The sequence below is a fragment of the Rhopilema esculentum genome, chromosome 8 (genome assembly GCF_057945365.1).
Source record: "Rhopilema esculentum isolate cy_ngs chromosome 8, ASM5794536v1, whole genome shotgun sequence".
NCBI lineage: Eukaryota > Metazoa > Cnidaria > Scyphozoa > Rhizostomeae > Rhizostomatidae > Rhopilema > Rhopilema esculentum.
Window position 1 is genome coordinate 6,487,601 of NC_142822.1, and position 12,698 is coordinate 6,500,298.

The window sequence follows — 12,698 nt, forward strand, 5'->3', positions numbered from 1 at the left end:
ATGTGCTGTAGTGGTCAAGTGAGTAACCAGAAGCTCACTGGTATCAAGTATCATTTGCAAAGTACTAAGAAAGTTCTGTTTGTTAGACGTTAGATCCTCGTTGTAGATCTACATGGTTGGTCTCATGAACCAAAGTAATCATCACCCGCTTTTTATCAAAATGCAAGAATTATGAGATTTAACTTCAGTATGAAAAAGGTACTGTTTACCGGATACTAGCTTGCGATTTTCTGCTCATAACACAGAATATACTTCTATATATTTATTTAGGGTGATTAATATTTAGTTAAGAAAACAAATTTTTGAAGCTTTTTCTACGTACAAGAGCAGAAATGAGACAATAAGGCAGCCGTTCCCTTATTCCGATATATCTTTTGTCAACATTCGTATTCAGTGCTGATAAATATTTGCTACACATGATTTTTATATGTTTTCCCTTCTAAAAACCATGCTAGAATGACCAATGACTGAAGTTAAAGAGACGATCAAGTGGAAAAGTTTTGAGGCACAATCCCCCCCCCCCCCCTCGTATTTCTGTCAACGCGACTGTACATTCAACTCGATAATTACTGCGCATACAGTTTTACTATACAAGGGCGCTGCTTTATGACAAACCCCTCGATAATATTGCTATGGCTGAAAATGGCAAGGATCGTCTACGCAGAGCCTGCAGTGCACTTGTTTCAATTCCATCTTTCAATCTTTGTTAAGTCGACTAAAACTTTTGTACTTTCCGTTGTATTGCGTAATCAATACCCTGGGTGCCAAAGTCTGCATAATCTTGTGTCAGAAATATGTTTTAAATCTAGTCGCAGGAATATCTGTTTGAGTGGGGATTGAAAGAATCCTTTTTCCTGTAGGCCACTGCATCGGTCTACAAATTCGTTTCCCCGACAGCCTATGGCTCTTGTACCCAGGTTATTTGATCAAAAGCATTTACCCTAAACAGGATATTACTTCAATGCCAAATAAGTTTTCTGAACATTATTCAGCTTAAAACGTATTCATTCCGTAATTTTCCAAAACCTTTTTTTACGTGAAAGATGTATTTGATGAAATCGGTATAAATTACATGAATAAGCAGTTTGTTGTCTTTTCACATAAGAAGACTGCTGGGACCGCCCCTTGAGCTTCAAGATGGAAGGGAAGAAGGCATAGTTTAAAAAAAGTTTGGTTAGCATTTATTAGACAGAGGCGGATCCAGAGTGAGTTCCTTGGTGCACAGGACTCAGTCAGTTTTCCAACTTACAGCTAAAAGATAGTGTTGCCTGAAACAAGTAATATTTAAATTAAAAAAAATTGAAATCTAAAAATTCTAAGTTTTATAACAGTCTCTTCAAAATCTTAAATAAAACTAAAACTCGGGCTAGCTGTTCTTCATTAAGATGTTCTTCAGGCTAGTGCAATCCCCAATATTGTGCTCTATGGCAGTCTTCGAACTCTATTTGCCAAGAAAATGATGCTCGTAACTAAGCCATCCATCGTTTGCCGACAAGTTACCAAAATAACGCCCAAAGATGGTAAAAATCTCCTCGTCCTTCAGATGATCTCTTTTAAGGAGGTTTTATAATATTGTTCAAAGTTACATTACCTCAGCCTCAGTTTGTTCTCATTTTGTTCGTATTTTTTACCAATTTTGTGGCTCGTACTCCTTAAAAATTGTTCTTATAAAACAGAGTGCAGGTTGACTGGCTTGATAAGACGTATTTCTTCAAGCTTTTTGTAACAGAAAAGTTGCTTTTTATCTAATGCTGCATTTCTTGTCTTATCTTTTTAATGAATCTTTTATCTTTATTTGTCTTGTTGCTATGCTCTCTTTTTCATTTTACTTCCTTTCTAAGGAGATAAGGCCGAAACTTCCAGACACTGGCGGACATTTAAAAGTGTCCAGCTGCTGTCCGCACTATCGATGATTCATCGTATACCCGTTAATTGATTGTATTCCTTCTTGTCTTCCTTTTCCTTCTATGATTGTATTCCATCCCCTTTGTTTAGTTCTTTCGTATTTAAGTTGATTTTTTCTCGCCTGTAATTATACTGAAGATGCCTCTAGCCAGAGTCGAAACGTTATTTGATTCAAAATAATGGACTTGTCGTAACGGAATTGCCTAAATTGGAACTGTCTTAATGGAATGGTCTTAATGTCTTAATTGGAATTGTCTATGATGTAGCAAGAAGTTGACGAATACATGGTGTCTTTTTCTTTGTCGTCGTACTGGTTATTAATTCCAAAGATCTGCTTGAAAGGGTTTTTTGTATATAGTGCCATACTATCACAAAGCTCTTTACGAGTAAATCAACTGGCTGATGATTTGGGGCTTGTTTATACATGGCAAACGAGCCAGCCCGGTTAGGTGAATCACCCTGCATGATAGGTGGGATCCCACTTGGAAGGGGTGAAATTTTTCCATATTAATGACTGAAGGTTCCAATGAAGCTGGAAGGTGGGATGAAATACTCATATACACGCCATCAAATTTTGTCCCATTTGTCAGCAATCAGGCTGGAAGATGAGATGATTTTCTCCATTTACAGCTGGAAGGTGGGATAGAATCTGCATATAAACATTCGATGATTTCATCCCACCTGCCAGATTATGGGCTAAGAGGTGGGATAAATTTGCTCATATTAACAAGCCCTCAAAGGTTTACAATATGTCCGATCAGGTAAAAACCGAAATACCTGAAAGTAGTTTGCTTTTTACACAAATATTAGCGTGCCAGGTGTTTGCAGCTTACTTATGTATGCGCAGAGCTGACCAGATGGTTATTTGAGCATGGAATTTGTGGAGGTTTTGTTTAGTTGAAATTGAGGTTATAGGTAGACAGTGTTCAACCCAATGAGTACTGCTTACAAACACGTGTACGTGATTGAAGGCAGAGGCGTAGCTTGGCTTTCCAAACTAAGGAGTCATCAAAATTAGAATTTACCTATAGAGACATAGCTTAATAAATTATGTGCTTTTTCACCTAAAGATAGGCGATTTCACCGACCAACAAAAGATTTTATGGACCAGCTGAAGATTTACCGACAACCTCGTGAATAATTGGAGATGTCACACCCCCTAAATACCCTCCCTAGCTAAGCTCCTAGTTGAAGGACTGTTTGCGGCTTATCCCCAAATTTGTGTTAGGCTGTCACCATTCAGTATACAAAAGCATTCAAAAGTTCTTAGAACGCTGTTACTCAAGTGTCAGGAAATTTAGCCGACACCGCACGCCCATTACCCCTAAAGTTAGGTTTTTTCCTTAGTTACCCACTTAACTACATGACAGGAATCAATTTGACAACAGTCATTCTCTGGTCTGGTAATCATTAGAAAGGCATTGTTGAAGGGAGAGATTTTGAGCGAAGCGTTTAATTTCAGTCTACCGCTACATTTGAACTCTACCCAGACTTTTACATTTTACCACAGTTCAATGTCTACTGTCAACTAATCTGCTATCCAATGTTCTTCTGGCTGCACGTCGAAACTCAGGCAGACGAAAGTAGTATATACATGGATTGACGATTGAATTCGCCATTGAAATTGTCATTGCAATAGAATAGAGCAGAACCATCTGGTTGTCTGGCTGATCTTGGTTTGATGCGACGTCTTTTTTTGCCAGCAATTTTGATGACGCAGCTATGAAATGGAAAATGGATATTGGGGAAATAAAGATGAAAAAGCAAGCAACAACGATCGACACCATTTTCAATACTTTTCCATCGGTATTTGATTTTCGTTGAAGTCGCCCCGTTTGTCGCTGCTCGGTGACATCACTTGACACTTCTTTGCGGATCTGATTTCTCGTCTTTCTGATTATTTTGAAGATGCTGATATAAGAAACAACGGTAACTGCCACCATGATTAGTGCATACACAAAAATACTTGCACTGTATACTATTTCTTTGTCTCCGATGTATCTCAAAAACGTGCTGACGATCGGAAGAACCCACGTTATACCAATGAGAACTGCAACCTTAGTTTTCCCCATGTAGTTGTTGTAATGCACTGTTTTTGACAAATGGACAAAGCGATCATAGCTGATCAACGCAATCGTGCCCATTGTCGCTCCTGTCAGCACTGCTGTTGTAAATCGTCTTGTCGCACTTAAGTTGCAGTTTTGAGCCAGATCCTTAGAAGCAAATTGAGCAATAAACAATGGTTCTAATACCATGCCAACTAGTAGGTCGGTGATCGCCATTGAAATCAAGTAGCAATTCGATCTTGTTCGCAGACTCCGATTGCTCATGAACACATAACAGACAGACACATTACCCAATGTGGCCAGAAGTGCAATGGCTGTGTTGAAGAAACTTAGTATGATTCGGGTTGGTTCTGTCAAGGGCTCCACGCTATTCACACACGCCATGACTTGAGCAACTTAGCTAATCCAAAGCCAAAATATATCGATGACTTCGTTTGAAATTGATGTTATCTTTGCAGGTAGCTATCTATTATGAATTAGGTAGTGGGCAAACTATGCATCGAAACCTTTCAGTTCCTTGTCCGAGGAAAACCAGCTGACCCTTTAATTTACCTACTAATTTTGCATGATGGGACAATTTTCATCTGTTATGGTGTGCTTCAGCTTCAACAGGGTGTACTTGGGTGGCGCTTCCTCACTTTTAATCCTTTACAACTTGCTTTGTTGGGGAATCTTTTGTATTGTTGGCTGAATAGTAATACCTTCCTGATTATGATCATCACTTCACGAGGTTGTACTTGCTTTGGACTCCGAAGCTTTTTCAGTGTCTTCTTGTTCCTGCGTTTTTATTGTTGGTTTTCTTGCGTTTTCATGAAATACTTCTTGTTATTGTTTGTTTCACAATGGAGTTTGTAATTCAGTTTTTATAAAAAATTTACTATGCACAGGGTAAAATAAACAGGTTGAGCTCTTATCAAAGTGAATTTGGTTGGCTTGATGGCAATAATTGATATGCTGTTTGGAATCAGGGCATTGAGGCCAGACTGGTTAGTTTGTCTATTCTTGCTGGAACTCAGCTGGTTCTGTTTGCTTTCGTCTGCTAAGAATTATCCAATAGCTAGTAGAAAGCGCTTAGTTGCAAGGAAATAAATCGATTCGTATCACAACAAAACACTTATTTTTAGATTCTTTTAGATTTAAGATTCAAGACTTTCTAACTTTAAACATGTTGTAAGTACTAGTTCACATTTCTAGAATGGCTAAGTTTAAAGCTTCAAGGCAAAAGTAAAGAGAAGTATCAAACAAACTACAAGAAAAAACATGCTCCATAACCCCTTTCATTTTTCTATAGTAAATCAGCATTGTTCCTAGGGGGAAAGGGGGGTGGCTGAATTTGCCTTTGAAAACCTACGTTAGTGTTCCAAGACTTTTGGCAGTGATTGTAGGTTTTGTTGATAAAATTGACAACAATAACGAACGCAACTTCCTGCACTGTAAGCTCAAGACCCAACACCAGAGTCAAGGGAATTTGAAAGCAGAAACATTATCGTCGTTTTCTTTAGACAATATTTTGACGTGCTTTTTGTACTCGACTGGGAATGGTATATCATTGTAAATGCTTCTTTGCTAACGGACGAATGCAAAGAGTATGCAAAACCCAGAATGCACTTTAAAAAGCATTCAAGGTCAACGTTGTGTTCGATTTTTCAACTATGCCAGATCAATTTGAAAAATGATTCTGGATGTAGTTGAAGCAGAGTCAAAATACGGATTTTTTATCGTTGCGATACCTGAAGATTTGTAGGAAAATCTTCGTTTCGTGTTCACGGCAGGTAGGAAGTAGTTTGGTGCAGATTTTAAAAAACCACTAACGAGAAGAACAGTACCTTGTTTGATGCGGTTGGTGACGAGCACGATGTGTAAAACGAACCACGAGCTAATTTAGAAAGCAGCTTTTGGAATAAATGGTATGTATACGAAGAGAAGCAGAAAAATCATTTAAAATGTAAGTCTGAGTTGAAAGCTTCATGTTTATTCCATGTTATTTTGAAATTTGTATATCTCTTTAATTACGTACTGCTTCAATGCAGTTATGTGTTTCTTTAGGAGCCTACGATGCCTCGCCCGTGCCCTAGACTTGGACCTTAGGCTAACGATGCCCAGACTTGAACGCAGAAGATTCAGTTTCAGTTTCTGACTTGCTTTAGATAAGAACATTATTGATCGACAAAAATTCTGATTTCTATATACTATATGTCATAATAGTATTATGCTTGCAGAGCCCAGAAAAAATTAAGGTTCCTTGGTTGTGAACCGAAGCAAGGTTTTCCAACGATGCAGTAGTTTTGAGGAAGGCCAATATATAACTTTACAAATGAATGTAGAGTGGTGGGGTGAGATAAATTTACTGTTGTGATTGAACTTTTCTTTTTCACTTAGGAGAGCGTAAGGGCGAAACATGAGACGATCTTTCTTAAATTCGATTTCTAAAATACTCTTATTCAAAAGATACAAGGAAGACTAACAGGGAAAAATTTCATCCAGAGGAAGGTCGAGGACGTTGAAAAATTTGAATTCAATCTAAATGCAATTTTAAATATAAATTGATTTTGAACAAGCAAACATTTTGAAGCATACTGAGAATTATGTTGATTGTACATATGTTGATGACACATATACTATTTTCAAAACAGAGTGCGACATTTTTCTAAAGTGACTTAACAGCCTTCACCCAGCTCTTCAGTTAACTTTTCACGAAACCTTGCCATTTCTAGATATTTTGTCGAAAAGTCTGGCACTAGACGTCTCACCAGTGTATTTCGCAGGCCTACATTTTCAGGGTTTATACACTCGATAGAAATTCTTTCTGCCCAAAGCAAAGGAAAATTAACCTTATCAAAACATTGACTAACTGGGCCCTAAAGGTTTGTTCCAAGTCAAAACTCGATATGGAGCTTCAACAATTAAAGTCTTTCTGGTTAGCAGGAAACTTGTGCCGATGTACGATGTGCCGATGAGTCAATCAAGCTATATTTAAGGTTAGGTTTTTGTATGGGTTAGGTTGAGAAACTTGTGCCAATGCGCTAATGGCCTAAAGTTGCTTCCTGTGATGAGAGAATGTAGCCTCAACACAGTGGCGTAATGCACAGTGTGCATCTTTAAGCACAAAACTCAGGGTTCCCAAGCATTTGGGCCCCAAAGGGGCTTTCAAGAATTTTATCAAAATACCGGTTTTTGAACAAAGCATATTTAGCTTTAATAGCATTCAAAGAAACATTTAAATGAGCCTAGGACTGGATATGATTTGTGAATTGAGAAGCTATATAATAATGATGCATGGCCGTCGGAAACAGGGGGCTAGGAGGGATGAAGCCCCCCAATAATTCTCAAACTGTAGTATTTTTCCCTTCCCTAAAAGTTTACTGAAAGAAAAGAAACACAATTTTGTTGATGTTGTAAATTTACTTTAATTCGATATAAGAAACAATAGCTAACAATATATACATAATGTACAATGTTAACTAATCAAAATCGAATATAGCTACCAGTTAGTACATAAAAAGGAATTATGGATACAAAATTAAGGATTAAATTGCATTTTCTGGCAGAAACTGACAGGCACTGCATTTGCAATTCGGTCCGTCCCATTGTTTTATTAGATTCTTAAAACTTTTCAAATTTTCTGCGGATTTCAACTCGTTGGGTAGGCCATTCCAAATCTGTGGCCCGATTGACATATTTGGATCCAAATGTTGTTTGATTAGGTCTAACATGGGCTAAGTTATTCGGATTTCTTAATGAATAATTTGACGAACGTAATTTAAAAATACTCTGCATAAAAGGTGGGTTTAGCTGTTTTACTGTCTTGAATATTTCAATTCATAGAATTCTTTGATGAGCGACAAGCATCGTACATTTGTCTGCCTTCACAAGCAGATCGCTATACGAACTTGTATGATCATTATAGAGAAATCTTAGGGCGCGTTCTTGTATCTGTTCAATTTTCTGTAATGATTTAGACGATGAAAATACAAAGAACAATAGCTGAAATTGGAATATACGAAGCTCTGGACAAGAACCTTTTTCTTCTGGAAACCAATAAACGTCTTTAATCTTTTAAGAACATTCAATTGTGTTGCAGCTTTTTTGCAAAGATTCGAAATATGTGGGTCGGAATCAAGTTTGTAATCCAACGTTACTCCTAAAAGCTCCACTGTCTCCTCAGATTGAATTTTTTTACCATTAATGATCAATTGTTCTCCACTAGTATTTGTCTTGTTTTTCCTAAGAATTATAGCATGAAATTTTTCAGGGTTTGCAATCATTTCATTTTGTTCTAACCATGGTAAGGCGATTCCCGTTTCTTTTTGCAAGGTATTTACAAGATCACGCATGTTTCTAGAAAAATAAGAAAGTGTATTGTCGTCTGCATAATTATAGAGCGTTGCTTGTTTTATGAATAGAAATAAGTCATTTATGTAAAAATTGAGCAGGACTGGTCCTAGCACAGATCCGTGGGGTACACCAGACATAACCTCTTGAAAAGAGCTGTATGAATTGTTTATCCGAACACACTGATTTCGTCTTTTCAGATAGGAATAAATTAGAACTAGAGCATTTTCATCAAATCCATACGCATGCAGTTTGGCGATAAGCAAATCATGTGGGATACAATCGAAAGCTTTCGAAAGATCCATTAAGACTGCACCAACGAGATTCCAGTGTCATTGTCAAGGCTAGTCTTCCAGTCTTCTATCAAACGTATCAAAACATGTTGGGTTGCATACATTTGTCGATACGCAGCAATGAAGACTGAAAGCGCGTAATCTAAATGTTGAACCAATTGATTTTTTAAGACTTTTTCATATATCTTTGAAAAGGTATAGAGAACACTAAGTGGGCGGAAATTTCTTTCTAATGTACGATTTGATTTCCCTTTATCTAGTGGGCAAACTGCCGCTTTCTTTGCATCGATTGGGAAACGAAAATTTCGAATGCTAGAGTTTATTGCCGTAGTTAAAGTATTTGTATTTCACAATGGGCTGCCCTACGTAAATATTGGCTTCGTTCCAACGGTAATGTGATGTTATGTACGATGTCAATTAGGTTTCCCTCCAACGTACATCTACATCGTTATTAAATTTTGTAGATAATTAGTGAGAATATCACATATATTTGATTTCCTCAGCTAAAATCTGGTGTCGTTTGCCGATGCTTTGGCAGGTGTTGTAGATATACTCGAATTTCTAGGTATCCTTCAAATTTCCCTAAGCAACTTGACATCTCACGTCCAGCAAGATCACTGCTTAAGAAGTTTCTTTATTTCAAGTAGTTGTAATTTGGTTTGAAATAACATTTTCGCAATGCATAAGATCTTGTGCAATAGTTTGGGAATTGTAATTTTGTTGTTGTTGCATTCTCATTGAGGTTAAGACAAAGGAGTGCAACCCAAGCTTTAGTACAGGTATCTTGTAATAAGAAAACAAGCTCGTGAAAATTCTTGCTTGATTTTTGTACTTAATTTTTCTTGAAGGTTACATACCATATTCTAATAAGCTTTTTTTCAGTAACTCAAAGAACGAGTTCTTATTTCTATAATTTGTGTCAATGAAATAGAAAATAGGCAATTTGTCGTCGGAACATAGCATTTCCATTTCATCCTTACAATGCTAATATTTATCAATTCCGTCGTTCAGAAATATTAGAGTTTCTTATTTTTTGCCATGTTATGGGTTAGTTTCTTACAGACAAGGTTAATAAAATATTAGGGCAGTCTACCGAGATAATGTTGGCTAGAGAGCCAAAAATTTCGTTTCAATATCCTTACCTGGTAGACCTCCAGAGAATATAAGTAGGGTCTGGCTTATTTCTCTACATCCTTGAAGCCTGATTTTCCAGTCCACTAAACAGGCGTAGACAGACTTAAAATGGTAACTCGATGTAACGTTATTACCATCCAAACCATGAGACAGATCCTGCGTGATGGATTTAGGTTTTAAACACTTGCACTTTAACATACTTTTAACAAAAATTGGTTTTATATCTTGAAAGTAACTTATACAAACTTGTCAAGCCCGGAGGGTACATTTAATACACTGACTACACGCTGATGTCTCTGCCAGCAGGGTTTCATTTTCGGCAAAAGTTCCAGAACCTTTTACCTTTTGTCTCGTTTTTCCAGCGCAGGTATGCCAATTGAAGATATCAGGAATCATTTTTTCGGAAATTCATTCCAGCAAAAGTATCCTGTTTTCAGAATTTTATTAAAGGAGAAGATCATAAAAAGTCCTGCAACATAAAATTAAAGTCGCACGTTTTATCTGCATTCACGATGTGCTCTTTTCAATAAAATGAAATAGTTCATACACATTCTAGTCAAACTCACGAGAACATGCAGAATAAACGGCGAGCAGATTGGTTAGCTGTCATTAACAATGCACGATTCTGAATCTTGAGAAAGCCATTTTGGAATTTTAAGCCAAAAGACATTCGTAATTGCATTTTTTTAGAAATGTTCTAATTAGATTGACGTTTGATTGGTGGGCTCTTCATTGGATCTTTGTAATTTGTGCTGTTTTTCAACAGGCAATGTTCATACTAAGCTATGTATTCTTGTTATTTACATTAAGCTGCATTCTGCATTTGTTGGAAACAAATAGAAAAAGAATAACAAAAAAGACGGTTTGCTTATAGTTTGGTAACCGTCCTATACACAAATATATCGTTAATATACGCAAAACCTAAGATAACATAGAAGCTTGGAATATGTGCTTATAAAACAGACAAAATTCATGGTGCTGGTGAAACCATAATATATATAACAGTAACAGAAAAGGCCGTGTTTCAGTGGTGCAGCATGGTCAATGCCATTGCTGTCGAGACACACCCACGAGTTTACCCTCGACACAAGAGGCACCTTCTGACCTGCATAATGTGTTTTCGACCAAGTTCATGCCCAATCAATTGCTAATCAAGGAAATCTGTATATCTAAAAATCTTCCTAAGGTTTCCCTTAAGAAAATGATGCAAATTCTCACGTTGATCTTAAACGTGAAGCTTTATTTCAACCCGATCTGCCAAATTTGTCATTGTACCTTCTTGCCTTGTCGAATTACATGAACTTTTTGCTGGTTGAATCTTGTGGCATTTTTGCCTTCGCCTTCTGAGCACGCGGTGACATGTTATACTGTTGTCAAGACATGTAAATCAGGTTCTATTTTTGGAAGGATAGCTTTTTTACTTTAAACGACAAGATTGTACAAATGTAGGTACATTTTGCATGTCCAATCAGAAATGAAAACCAATCCGTTTTGAAGACCCATCTGGTGTAGTGAACTCGGGCCAAAAAATTAAAAGGCTCTATCTACTACTTGAGATTCGGTTTATTTCGATTTGAAGGCATAATGAGATAGAATAAGTTGCCAAAAGAGGAAATTGAGAATATTTAAAGGCGTAAAGAGCCTACACATTTGAAAAGGCTTTCACGTTGGCAGTTTGGTAGTTTTATTTGATGCAATGCATCATAGATATAGTTTTCAGGTATGTACTCTCATTGAAAGTATTTAATTAGCTGGCTTTTGAAGCCGATCTTTAGTCAAAAAAGTGATGGTGTCGGCAGTTACAATGACGATTATGACCAAGGAAGAAGACAGAGACGAAAATGGAAGCGAAAAAAGAACAAGATAGAAACGGACAACAAAAGCTTGGTATGAGACGAGGAAGAAAACGAGGAGGAGGACGAAGACGTGAACGAATACGAAGTAAGGACGAAGACAAAGACTAAGATGAAAACGAAGACGAGGAAGAAGACGAAGACGAGGACGAGGACAAGGACGAAAACGAAAACGAAAACGAAAACGAAAACGAAAACGAAAACGAATCGAAAACGAGGACGAGGACGAGGACGAGGACGAAGACGAAGACGAAGACGAAAACGAAGAGGAAGACGAGGACGAGGACGAAAACGAAGACGAAAATGAGGATGAGGACGAGGACGAGGACGAGAACGAGGATGGATACAAGGACGCGGACGAAGAGAATGACGAAAATGGGGAGTAATTTGTAACTAGTAGATGAATTTGGACAGTTTGCATTGAATGCTTTGCTCTTGCAGTTTTGGGAACTTCTTGCTCTTGTTAGGCAATAGATGCTTTGCAAAATTCTGATCAAATAAAATTTTCAAATCATCAAACAGCAACGGGCAAGTGCTTTTGCTTTATTCAATTTCATGTACCATTACAATGACAAATGCTTTCATGAACCAATTTGTTTATTACTTCTGTCTTCATGAGTTTCTGAAAGCAGCAAAAAGGAAACTGAATCAGATTTTTACTAAAGCAAGCCAATAATCTGGGGCGCAAAAAATCTTGATTTGTCTTGATTATGCTAATAGAATACAATAATCATGGGGTTTTTTCTGTATCACCCACTGATGACAGTGGTGCAGAGTCTGTGTATGACAAGGTGATTTTGTGGCGGGCTTAACTGGATTCAGTACACATGCATACACGTTTCAGAGTCACGAAAAAATATAATACTGATCCTGGTCTACGACCTATTAATGACTAGAGGATTTTTTTCAAAAGCTGTATCGTTCAAAAGCAAAAGCTAAGTTTATCCATGAAACCACAATTTTATTGATCTCGTGAAAGACTTTGCAGGAAGGACAGATAGGGGGTTGGACAAAGTAGTACCAGAGAGGAGGGCCGTTACTTGAAAAGTGCGCGCGAAAACTATAAACTGCTCTTAGAACGTTAGGATTGTTGGTCATTCAAGTTCACCGTATAA

The 12,698-nt window shown here is 37.4% G+C and overlaps 1 protein-coding gene across 1 annotated transcript; it reads right to left on the reverse strand.

The window, feature by feature from the left end:
- Nucleotides 1–2,306: 2,306 nt before the first annotated feature.
- On the reverse strand, nt 2,307–5,681 carry LOC135694643 (rhodopsin, GQ-coupled-like). Its single transcript, XM_065213462.2, has one exon. It carries the CDS (start codon nt 4,353–4,355, stop codon nt 3,417–3,419), a length of 939 nt encoding a protein of 312 aa, XP_065069534.2. The 5' UTR covers nt 4,356–5,681; the 3' UTR covers nt 2,307–3,416.
- Nucleotides 5,682–12,698: the final 7,017 nt, after the last annotated feature.

Bases quoted from the DNA above. Each gene is read 5' to 3' on its own strand.
- LOC135694643 (XM_065213462.2), bottom strand. From the start codon at position 4,355: ATGGCGTGTGTGAATAGCGTGGAGCCCTTGACAGAACCAACCCGAATC.